Genomic DNA, 12,610 nt, shown 5'->3' on the forward strand with positions numbered 1-12,610 from the left:
GGCCAACGAGCTAAGCTCTCCATTGAATATTTAATTAGGGAAATTATGGCGGGGCCAAAAAGGATTGCCAACAAAGTTGCCCGGGCAGCTGGCGAAAGAAACAACAAGGAAAACGACGCTCAGGTTGCCAGGACTCACTTGTGTTGGATCAATAGCGACTATGGCGTGGCATAGGTATCCATGTCCACTTCCACTTCCACCGGAGGACTGCACGGGTTAAGATGGTAGGCCACGGGTCAAATGCTCAGCTTAGTGCTGATGAAGATGCTAATTACCATAATGATGACGACGGTGCAAATTTCCCCAACAACAGCCGCCCAAGAAGAAGCTCTCAAAGAAGGAGAAGGCTCGCCTGGAGGCCGAGCAGGCCGAGCTCATGCGGATTGAAATGGAGAAGGAAAAGTAAGTGGCACAAATATGTTGAAAGAGATAAACTCTTTCCTATCAAAGCCATATTACACTGATTTCAAACTGCTCCTTTAATGAATACCAATCCATGTCGTTCACCCAATCCCCTGCAGACTCAAAAAGCTGGAGGAGGCGCGTCAGCGCAAGAAACTGGAGATGGAGCAGGCCAAGCACCGCCAGCAACAGGAGGTGGCGGAGAACCGCCAGAGGAGGTCCCAGCTCAAGGACAGCATGCTCTTCTTCGACGCCGTGCGAACGGCCATCGAAGCCATCAAGGATGGGGAGCGGCACGAGCGGGACTGGGAGAAGTTTATGCGGTGCAACGGACTACCGAATGCGGCCAGTCCCAGTGACTTGAGGAAGTACATCCACCAGTGGCACACGGACATAGCCAAGCGGCATCTGGAGTCCCGGAACTGGTTACTTCGCACCGATGAGCGCACACTGCTGACCCAGGATGCCCAGGTGCCGGATCTCACGAGGATTTCACTGCGCCAACAGCAGGGCAGATTGGGCGATGTCTACGCCCACAGGATAAAGGAGGTTTTGGGGGTAACACTGCCATTCAAGTAAGTTTCAACACAATTATAATGATGTCACATATCTTAGATCCTCAACGAGCTCGACGAAATGCTGCCGTTCAAGCAAAAATCCGCCCTTATTGCCGCCGATCTTGTGAAGCTCAAAACCGAAATGCGTGTGTTTCTCAAACAACATCTGGACGAGTTCACCTACAAGACCATGTCGCATATCGAGCGGGATATGGAGTGAGTTTCTCCTGATGATTAAACAAAATTCCATTTCCTTCTATTTGCAATCATTTGAATTTAAATCATCATCCTGCAGAATTGATAGACCTGGTGTATCAAAGCACATTTACAGCTCGGATGTATTTCAGAGTTTCGTTTGGACCTTTTCGAAGGATGCTCAAATGTAATCTATAAAGCTGAGAATAAATAACAATTATCTTGAAGTAGTTTATATTTCTCAGATCTCTTAACCCAAAAGCGCGAATTGGAGAACAGTCGTCTCACAACGAGATCGATTTTCCCACCATCGAAATGCAAATCTCACTTCCGCCCACGGTTCATTTGCAGAGTTCAGCTTTGCGGGGACTCTGGTTGAACTACGATCACTTTAGTGACTACTGCAGTAGTTACTGCTTAAAACATGCCCGATCAGCAAATGCCAGTAAGCTATATTTATAATATAAGTCAACTTAATAATTGGTCATATGATTTCCAAATCATATTTGCATCACCATTATTGCCATATTTAAATGCAAATCAGCTGCAAATCTAGTTAAGTTAGATAGAAATATAGAATTTGAATTACAGAACTCCTTCACTATAAGTATATTGATATCATTTCATGTTCATTTTAATGATATATTATCCATATATCATGGATCCATATTTAAAAGCGATCTGATTTGCAGATATCCTGCGGCAAACGAAGCGGGAGTGGCGCAAGCGCAAGGAAATCCTGCAGGCGATGCTGGACGACTGTGGCCGGGAGATTCCACTCTCGGAGCTGGAACAGCTCACCCAGGACCAGCACTCGGCCAGTTCGCAGCCGCCGAGGGAACGCACCTACGACGTGGACAAACTGTATGCGGAGTACGAGGACGAGCTGAGCAAAGCGCATCGCAGGGCCATTGGACCGGAGGCCTACGGAATGCTGGAGACGGACGTTAATCTACGCAAGTACCGCATCATTGGCGGTGTCTACTGCATTGACTTTCTCGAAACTCCGCAGCAGGATAAGCAGCTAAATGCCAGATCCTTCATTCGCACCAGTTGAGCATTGCATTATTAAGAATAGAAGATATCACAGCTATTAGCATATAGCAAAAGAATTAAAGAAAGTCCCTTTACTATTCAGTTATCCTTTCCACCACTTGCAGTCACTTCGGCCAACAGCTTGGTGCACAAGGAGTACTACCAGACGTACAAGCCACCACCTCCCGTTTTGCCAGGAGTACGCCGATTGCCCGAGGAAATTGAAGCCGAGATGCGAATGATTGAAGCGGCATTGGACAAACTGGCCCTGGTTACCTTGCAGTGAGTATTAGTGTAAGCCAAAAAAAAAAAATAAATAAATACAATTCCATCCGAATATAATCCCAAAGATTGCCGGACTCGGTGATTTGGTTCGAGCCACCTGTGGCCTGTCGCTGGGAAACCAATGTGGAGACACTGGAAATGGAGCTAGCCGATGGCATGAAGCCGGAGGTTCAGAAACCACACGGCGAGGGAGATGGCGAGGCAGACGGCACGGGTGCGGTGAGTGGAACGGCAGCTGCCACTACAGCCACGCCCACCGAGGCCACACCCCTCTCAACCCACGCCCAGCCCAGCCCACTGAAGAGCTCACCCCGCTGTCCGGCCCGCATGCGTTCCCAGAAATCGGACATTGGAGGTGAATCCCGGCAGCAGGTGCTTCGTGAAATCAACGACTTTGATCTGCGTGCCATACCCAGCGATGTGGACTTGTACGGGCTGGTCAAGGACTTTGTGGTGCCACGTTTGCCTCAGGGATTCTGCGTTCGCCTGGAGCAATCGACGCCGGTCATGTCCACGGGCTTGAGGCAACGAAAGGTGATGTTTCTGGCTCGACAGGCGCACATACGATTGGGCCAGGGCAAGGATATGGCAGACGATCAACTGGAGATACCCAAGGAACTGCAAAGGCTGCAGCTCAACTCCAAACCGGGTTTGGGTGCTGAGTTTCTGGACACTGAGGAGCCGGCAGAGATGTTTCCACCACTGTGTTTCGATAAGCTCCTGAAGTTCCGGCAAATGGCACCACGCTCCCGGGGACCGGCCCACCTCCAGGGCTACCTATTTTCCCAGCTAATCGATGACATGGATCGATTGTGGCGTCTGCAGCTGCCCAGGGATCAACAGGAGGAGATCATTCAGCAGATATCCGAGCAGCTGTCGCCGACTGGTTCGCGAACGAGTGAGCCAGGTGATACAACTGATACTAACTGTTCGAAGTTCTGGACTAAGTCCATTGATTTCTGCAGGTGAGAAGGAGCCCCGGGAGACGGAAAACGATGGAGATTTGGCTGAGAATATGCAACCACTTAGCCAGGAGCTGGTGGATGTGCTGCAACCGGCCACAGCAGCCGCCGCCTTTGCCTACTACACGGGCATCTCCTTTGTCCGGGACTCACAGCTTCCGGCGGAACCGGAACCAGAGTCCTCAGCCAAACGCTCCAACAGCATGGACAGCAGCGAGGACGACGATGACGATGTGGACAGCCTGGTGGAGCTGCTCGAAGGAGCCTCCACGGCGGCCAACACTCTGCACGACCTGCTGGGTCCGGCGACGAACAGCGACAACAGCGATAGCGAAAGGTAAATAGGTACAATATATGTATATGTAGAGGGTATACAATATCCGTGAGGCTGACAGATTGATCGATCTGGGCGCTGTTCAATGATTGAGCGGGAAATTGAAATCCTTGGAGGCAGCACCTGCAGTGCGTACCTTATTTATACGATTTAATTTTAATGTATAGCAAACAGAAGATGAGCAATGTGGCTGCCATCACGCAGGGCAAGTGGAGCACCCGCGATGTCCACGATACCAAGTTCAATGAGGACAAGCTATCCATACAGTTTCGAACAGGCAGATTGGGTAGGATATATAGTATGCTGACTTTACAAATATCATAATAATAAGCCACCCAAATAAACAGGTATTTTCGGATTTGCTTTGAATAAGTACAGCAATATGCCCTATCAAACTTGGGACCTGCGGCCAGATATGAAAAAGTAAGTCCATTTAGCGCAAAATAACTATCCTAAAACTAAAGTTCCTAAAATTCTCCAGTCCCGGCACCATCATCTTCAGTTTTACTGCCTCTCTCATAAGTCTCGACATGACGATAACTAAATCAGGCTATACGGTGAATAATTTCCAGGGTGGCAGTACGCAGGGCATCACCGATATGATTGGTAAAACACTATCACTATCGGAACTGAAGGCCACGCTGATTTTGTCCGCCGTGGATATTTTCCCGGACGAGGATGCCTTCTGCTACACGGAGGGATCCTGCGAGAAGAACTACGTGATGGAGATGCACTGCTATGCCTGTCTGTCCACCTTGGCCCAGTCGCACAACTTTAGTTGGTCACGTTGGAACCTTCTGGCCGGTTCCCGAACTGCTGTTCTGCTGGTCCGCGAGCTAATCGAGGGCAAGAAGGTGCCATACTACTCCACTCTATTGGTTACCCCACTAAAGACTTCGATAATCGATTGCACGGAAGTATCGGCCAGTTTCAATGCTGTGGGTATACCGGGAATGGAGTATTACGCCGATCTATATCAACTATCGCAGGCTCATGCTCAGCCTGGGAGTCTGGAGAAACAGAGGACCATGAATCCCGTGCTCAGGGACAATGTGGCCAAGATTTTGATGGCCATTCGACCGCTGAGTCTATGTTAAGCTAAGCTAAATACATTCAAATCGAAATCCAATTTAATTTCTCTTCATCTCAAAAAGCCGTGCAATTCATACCTGTAGGATGCCATTCACCATGCTAATGGTCTTATACAAAAGCTTTCGGACTTAACGTGAAATTTGTTATGCAGAACATACATAATGCTGGGCCATATCGATAATTCAGCTTTTTATCCACTTAGGAAAAGCGCTTAGCCACAAAGGCATCATCAATCTCCACTGAAATTGTCTCCCACTCCCAATTATAATACATTTCCATTGTCATCAGTTTGTCGCTTCCCTTATGGACCCTTCTTATATGTATGCCGCCCATTAGTCCCTCCATTCTTAGTCGCCTCCTCGCATATAGACTCACATATATATGTACACACATACTCACTCACACTACCGCTCAAAGGCAGCACAATTAACATATTCACTGCGAGCTTATCCTTTAATGCTCGCATGGGCCTCTTGCCATTTTTTCACTTTGCCCGTCATTCCTTCTTTTTGGCCCCTGGCGAAAGAGGAAGAAGCGGTTAAGGAGCAGGGAGAGAGAGAGAGAGAAATAGCCGAAAACAAAGGCTATTTAATACCCTCTGAACTTAAAAATTTTTGACATTTTTTTTTTCGTAAAACGAAAGAAGAATATAAACCAATGGTACAAAGCAATATTACCTAAATTACAATTTATAAAAAAACTATAATTTCGGAGTTCTTCCTATTAAAAGAAACTATATCATTTCACACATAAACACAAATTCCATATTCCCTTTAGCAACACTGTCTGAAATAAGAAGCAAAGCGACCACACTGCGTATACGCAACTTGCGTGTGGGGCGCTGTTATGTTTTTTCCTTCGCTTTTCGGAGGCTGGGGGTAAACTTCCCGCTTATTGTGGCCGCCAGTGAAGGTCGCACAGCGCAATTGGCGCCAAGCTGTCTAACAACTGCGTCAACTGAAATGCCCCCCTGTTCCACCGCCGCCACCACCTACCTCTCCTCTTTCCATCCCAATCCCGCCCCTTATTCAGCTGTCGTTTGTTTTGTTAATGAGCAAGTCCGCCCCAAGCTCCCCGATGCCCCGCCAACAGCGCTGTTTTCCATATGCATAAATAAATAATTAAAAAGTATTTGTCTTTAAAAAATTCAATTGAAAGCGCACTGGGAATTTAGGGCGCCTATTGAATTCAATGAAGAATTTTGGCCTACCCTAAACAGACATAAAGAGTATTTAATATTAATGCTCTCTCTTATAAACTGTATAATATCACCTTAAATAATTTATTATAATTTTATTTGGTCATTTGTAGAGTTTTTTGTTTACACTTCCTTAGTTTATTTCCTATTAATTATGCACTTTTAAAGGGTACCTTTTGTAACCGCCGTTGCTATTTAACCTTTTCTCATAACCGTTTATCCCTTGACAGATGTGTGCAGCATTTGCGGTTTTGTTTTTCGAGTTGTTGTGCAACAACAGGGATAGTAAACCACACTTTTCAGCTGCATGCCCTGCGATCCTGTGGCCTAATCGCATATGAATTACCGTTGATGTGGCAGCCTTTTATTTTTTTTGGCTGTGGTTGGGTGGTCGGAAGGCAAGTGTGAACTTTGTTTCCGTTTCCGGTTTCGACACCTGCAAACGATACCCGTTTCCCGTTTTTCGTTAACCGCACATACACCTGTCGGATGCCCGCCGAACTTGTATGTGCTCCCCATTTGTTGCAATTGGCTACACTGATTTGGGTTGTAAACATTTGTTTGGCTTGTCTAAACAGTTTTTTGCATAAATTAAATATTTTGCACAATTTGCTGAATTATCTGTGAGATCTCATGACCATTTCGGGCCTTTATTTATTTCGATGCCCGGCATTATTCAAGTAAAATCCGCTTGCCTGACATATTACATGTGTTAAATGCAGAGCATAACTATGCAAATGCTCTCCAGCGCGTTAATAATGTTGGTGCTTTAATCAAGACTGAAATTCTTGTTACCTGGCATCAACAATAAATCTATTTTTTTTTCGTTTCATTTTATTTTACTTCTTTACTTGTATTTTTCTGCACAATCTTAACAACTGAGCGCATGTGTGTGTGTGCGACTTTAATGCTCTGCTTTTGTAGCACACATACGAGGACATGCCATTAAATCCGCAGGCAGCACACAAAAGTGTGCTACGTAATTTAAGTTAATAGCTGACTCGCACACGCACACAGACAAAAGGCGCGAAAGAGATAGAAAGAGAGAGCGAGAGACACACACAAACACACACGCATTCAGAGTTTCGCGTCTGTTCAAATTACAATTCATTATGTACAGGTGGCGAGCGAGTGAGTGTGTGCACACGGTGAGTAGGTGCACTGGAATATCCTGCTTGGTCCTTAATCTTATCTTATCTTATAATAAGCCACTAGAGCGACTAGTGGCTAGAAAGTATGCAACGATTGTTTTCTATCTGACTGTCAACATGCAGTATTACTATAGCATACTTTTGCACACTTTTTACATGATTAAATGAAGAGCAATGACACATTCTTCTTCCTCAAATCCGTAAGTATTAAAATATAGTGCACATTTGAATGTCTTTTCCAGTGCTCTGACTATAATCTTTTTATTCCCAGTGTATTCGTGCGATCTGCGTGAGAGGAAGCATTGTCAGGCTGCGGGGTTATGACGCAGGCAGGCTTTAAGCCCGGCAGAGACGCGGCAGAGGCTGCGGCAGAGACTTCCGCATGCGACACTTCAAATGTCGCTGCTTCTGCTCCTTCTGCTTGCCTTGATTACACTTGCAGGACACTTCAGCTGCAGAGTAAAAATTGTTGCATGGAAAAGTAACTCCTGTGTATTGCACACTAAAAACGGATGCCATCCTCTTTTAACGAAATCCTTGAACTGGTGTCAGTTACCATTCCTTTTGAACCAAATCTAATCATGATATAACCTGTTAAAGTTTACTTTAGTGTTTTAAAATCACATTTAAATGTTGTGCACCTAAAACATTTGTCATTTTTTAACCTGAACATGTTGCTGCATACTTTTAGTTTTAAACCCCTTTACAACATACTTTTAAGCCACATTCAACGGGCTTAAGGAACTGGAAGATGTTAATCCCTTTTATGAAAATTTAAAAAAGCAGGGCCAGACTATAAGTAATAAAAATAAGAAGCAGTGTAGCAATCTAGTTGCTCTTGCAACTTGCATGGATTCTATATTTTTTTGCTTTGTGTTTCAGCAATTTGCGTCAAATTTCGAGTTTAAGTGTCAATTACAGCAACAAAAACAGCGCGAAAAATATGACATATGACAGAGGGAGATGGAGACGCCGCTTTACACATCTCGTCTACCTTTCATCGAGGGTATAAGAGGAAGAGGCAGCGACTCACCTACGTGCTTGTCAAGTTGACAGCCTTCTTTTTTCCTGCTTTCTTGTTTCCTTTTTTTGCCTCCTTTGGTTTCGTTTCGTTTTTAACCTCAATTTACAACGTCTCTGATGCTGGGCAGGTGTGCCTTGAAATCTATATATATGTGTGTTGGTCTGAGTGGGTGTGTGTTTTGGTGTGTTTAAAATTTGACTTGCTCGAGTCCTTTGCCCAGCTCCTTGCCTCCCCTTCCCCTGCGGCCCTTTTCTGCCCTTTTCTTCACTTGACAGCGACGACTTTTGACTTTCTGCGCTGGCATTTTGACACAGTTGATTACAGCGCCACCTAGCGGCCGTCGCGCGCTCCACGCGGCAAGTGTGTGCGAGCAAGACGGCAAACGGTAGCGGCAGCGGCAGCAGCAGCGGCAGAGGCAATATTTATGCAAATGGCCCAGAGACATGCTCCCTCTCGCTCGCTCGAAAGTTTGTCATTCATTTCGGTTCCTGCACATGCATGCGAACACATGTCCTCGCACGCACACACACACTGAGGCACAAGTTGGAGCGAGACAGCAAGTAAGATGCATATGCGGTATCCTAAGAGCATTATTCCGCATGAGCTACCAAATTGCATTCCGAAATTTATGTATTTCATTTGAATTGAGTTCAGTTTTCGGCTTTAATCAGCGGGTGCGAAATTGAAAGAGTTGCCGTTTCTAAGCCATACCCTCTTAAATAACAATTTGTATCCCCATCGAAATTTATTACGCAAAGTTCTAACTATTTAAGTTGATTTATGCCTGAATTGTTGATATTTGGTTCAAAACGAGCACCATTGTTATTAATTACCTAAAACTGTTGATTATTTCATTGTTGTTTCATAATATTCATTCGCAAATCTGTGCTTTAAATACATATTCCATTATGGACTACAAAAAGCTAGGCAGTCATTATTGAAAAACGCATATCATATTGGAAACTATCAAATATTTCAGGGTTTTCGAAGCGCCACATGGACTGCTCTTTTCACATATCACTGAAAAGGCTGCTTGCCAAAAATTAGGTTCGAACATTTGCTCTGAAAAGTTTTGCGAGCATTTTAAACTAGTTTCCAATTGAATTCGAACGTGACAGAGGCTCTCTGGAGTTTTGGGCGACTCTATCGACTATATCTAAGCACTTGTGCACGGCATCAATATTTCATGGGGCTCTCCATTTCGCTACCAGACTTAATTTAAGAGTATGGTCGAATTTCAGACTTCCCTCTTTTTTTATTTTTTCTTTCCCCCCAGTTTCTTTGTCGGAAAAATATTTGTCGAAAAGCGAGCTACAAAATATTTATGCAAGGCTGCCCCTATATCTGCTATTCTCTCTCTGTCCGTGCCATCGGCCCTCTCGCTCACACACACGCAGATAAGTCGGTCATCTGCACGTACCGCAATTGCAGAGAGCTAACGGTAAACAAAGCGAACCAAGAAAAACAGCCCAAAAGAAGACCAGCAGAAGAGAAAAAGACATAGGGAGAGCGAGAAAGAGGGGGGGGGGGAGGACGAGAACGAGGAATTATTGTCCCAGCTGATGAAAGAGGAAATGACCACAAATTGCCGTGGGAATGTGTGAGTGTGTGTATGAGCGTGAGTGTCGGTGTGTGTATGTGTGGCCACGTGCATGTATATAGGTTATTTAACGTATTTAATTTCCCTCTCCCATTCACCCACACACACGCAGAGCGTAGGACACGATTTTGCAGGACCATTCTTGGATCTCCTCTGCGTTCAAGACGTGCCGAAATTCCACAGCTACCCATCAGCTCTCCCATTGCGGGCATAACGTTTCCAGGTCAAGTACATACAAACATATATACATATATACATATATACTCATCCCACCCGATTGTATTTCATACAATCTTCAGGTACTTAAAATCAATTTTTTGAAGCGAGATGGTATTTGGTATCATTTTTCTATTTTTTCATAATAATGTTTAACTTGAACAATAAATGCTAGCAATACATAATGCAATAAGGATTAAAAACTAAAAATATATACAAAAAGAGTGTGGGAAACGCAAACAGCAAAATGCCCTTAGAATGATGAAATATATTAATTTAAAGCAACCGCTTTTAATAATCACCATTTATTGCAACTCGCAAACTGCTCTCAGCAAATTCATATGAATTCCAATTACCAATTATGGGAAAAAGCAGTTTGCTTACTTTTGGCAAAATTGTTGCTAAAATGTGTAAAAACAAACTGTTGTGCAAAACTGAAATGCCTCGAGCAACTTTTCTCCTCTACCGCTTGCTGGCTTTCCCTGTGTTTTTTTTCCAGCTTTTTTTGTTTTTTTTTTTTTTGCTGTACCCCAACTGCGTGTGTGTGTGTGTGTGTTCGCCTGTTAGAAAATAATTAAAACTTTTCGTGATTTCGTGCCAGTGTAGCTGCGATTTTTCTCAATTTAAAATGAATTCTAGCGGCAGCAGCAGCAACGCAGCAACAAACTGCTGAATGTTTGCAGCTGCTGCCATGTTGCACATGCATTTGTGCATATGTATGTGTGCATGTCTGTGCGTGTGTGTGTGTGTGTGTGTCTGCGTGCGCAAGGACCAAGTTTACAATCCGTAAAACTAGACCTAAACCTAAGCCAGAAGCATTCACACTACTCCCCCGTCGTCACCCAGTTTTTGATTGGTTATTGTTGCAACCTAACCGAAACTGAAAACTGGAAACTGAAAGCTGTAAGCTGAAAGCCCACCCACTGGCCGCCCAAAAAATGTTCACTCACCTGCCGCACTGTTTCACAATATTCGTGCTGCTTTTGATTAGCTGCAATTTTATTCGCTTTATTACTTAGTTGCGTTTTTTAGCACTTTCTCCCCGTTAAACTCCCTCCATTTCCCAGCTTTTCCACCTGTTGACATCGCTGAACGACGGATTTATCGATTGTGCGTGAAAAACTGAAAAACCGTAAAAGCCCATGGGCCTTTTGCTTCGGAAAATCTACTGCTAACCTTTTCATCGCTTTATCACTAAAAATAAACTTTGCAATTGGAGCCCAAATTAAAATGATAAAGGCGAAATTGGGGAAAAAGGATATATAAGGACATATTACATTTAAATATAAATTCATTAACTTAAAGATACAAATTGAATAATTAATTAATAAATGATAAATAATACAATATAATTTATTCCGGTATATATATTCGAAAGAATTGTTTACTTAATTCGGGCATTAAAGAGTAATACTTTTAATCTAGTGCTTCTGTTCTGTTGATTTGATTACTTTGCATCACTTTGAAACGGAAATGGAGGTTGGAATAGCTTATGGCTTTTGGCAAAGGACAGCTGCAATCAAAGGATTGCCGAAAGTTGGAGATTATTTTCGTTGATTTTCAATTTGCTAACGATTTACGATGCGACAGCGCTTCTTACACTGACGTTTTACGACATTTTCAAAGCCATAGGACACAAAAGTTGGAGAATCGGAGGAGCAAAAATGGGCTGGTGGGGCGTCTGCTTATCGATGGACACGCGCGTACTATAAAATGTCTTGAAAATTGTCTGATGATGACGAGGCCCAAGCAGCTAGCACACTGTGGAGAAAAAATGTATATGTTTGACAGGAAATAATCTAATTCGAAAGCTGGAATGAAACTAATTTTCTTCTTACGATTCATCTTTTGTAAAACGCAAAATATTACGTATACGCAATGTTGGCTGCTTGGCCAATCGAATTCGTGCCGGTAACTTTATGCAATAACTTTATGCTAATTATTGATAAAATGTATATACATATAACTCCAACATGTCAATAAAAGTGTATAATGCCTAAAAACAACACATATTACGTATACGCAATTTAAGAGGCAAGAACAATCGTTTTGCTTTTGTTGTTAAAAAAAATAAGCCCATATAAAAATTTAATTATTAACAAAATATTTCTCTCTGTGCATCCCCGCATAGCCTTGGTACATAGATATCTCTGCGCTGTCCTTCGCTATTTGTTCCCTTTGCCAGAAGTACATGCGTTATCAGGGGAAGTGGGCCACAAGCTTGTCCATAAATTAATCGATTCCAATGGCCAAAGATCTCGGCCAGCATGGAAGGGTATCGCAAGGTCATCTGTAGCTTAGCCCGGTTTATTTCGATTCATTTGGCTTCGCTTCGTGTTTTGTTTCAGTTTTAGTTTTGATTTTGTATTTTACTTGTGCTTCTGCTTGTGCTCTTTGCTTTCGCGCCGCTTTTTATTGTTCTTGATTCGCTGGGTGTGTCGTTGAACTAAACTCCTCTATAAATATAAATATCAGCGGCGATTTATCGCATGTCTGTCCCACCGTCTATATCCCATGTGCGTTTGTGTGCGTCTATGCGTGGGCCCATAAAACACATGC

At 43.7% G+C, this 12,610-nt stretch overlaps 2 protein-coding genes across 7 annotated transcripts in view; one reads left to right on the forward strand and one right to left on the reverse strand.

The window, feature by feature from the left end:
* Positions 1–12,610, reverse strand: part of Sh (Shaker) — a 138,941-nt gene that overhangs the window by 119,457 nt on the left and 6,874 nt on the right. The gene's annotated exons all lie outside the window — the stretch shown is intronic.
* CG15373 (uncharacterized protein) lies at positions 228–4,957 on the forward strand. 2 transcript variants are annotated; one of them, NM_001103543.3, is made up of 13 exons: positions 228–252; positions 314–402; positions 522–960; positions 1,018–1,175; positions 1,255–1,341; positions 1,400–1,599; positions 1,847–2,206; positions 2,315–2,471; positions 2,540–3,381; positions 3,440–3,773; positions 3,938–4,056; positions 4,118–4,193; positions 4,252–4,957. In NM_001103543.3, the coding sequence occupies exons 1-13, from the start codon at positions 241–243 to the stop codon at positions 4,865–4,867; spliced, it is 3,489 nt and encodes a 1,162-aa protein (NP_001097013.2). In that variant the 5' UTR covers positions 228–240; the 3' UTR covers positions 4,868–4,957. The 2 variants fall into 2 exon arrangements, with proteins under 2 accessions (NP_001097013.2, NP_573264.2); NM_133036.3 differs by lacking the exon at positions 1,255–1,341.

Source organism: Drosophila melanogaster, chromosome X (genome assembly GCF_000001215.4).
Source record: "Drosophila melanogaster chromosome X".
NCBI classification, from domain to species: domain Eukaryota; kingdom Metazoa; phylum Arthropoda; class Insecta; order Diptera; family Drosophilidae; genus Drosophila; species Drosophila melanogaster.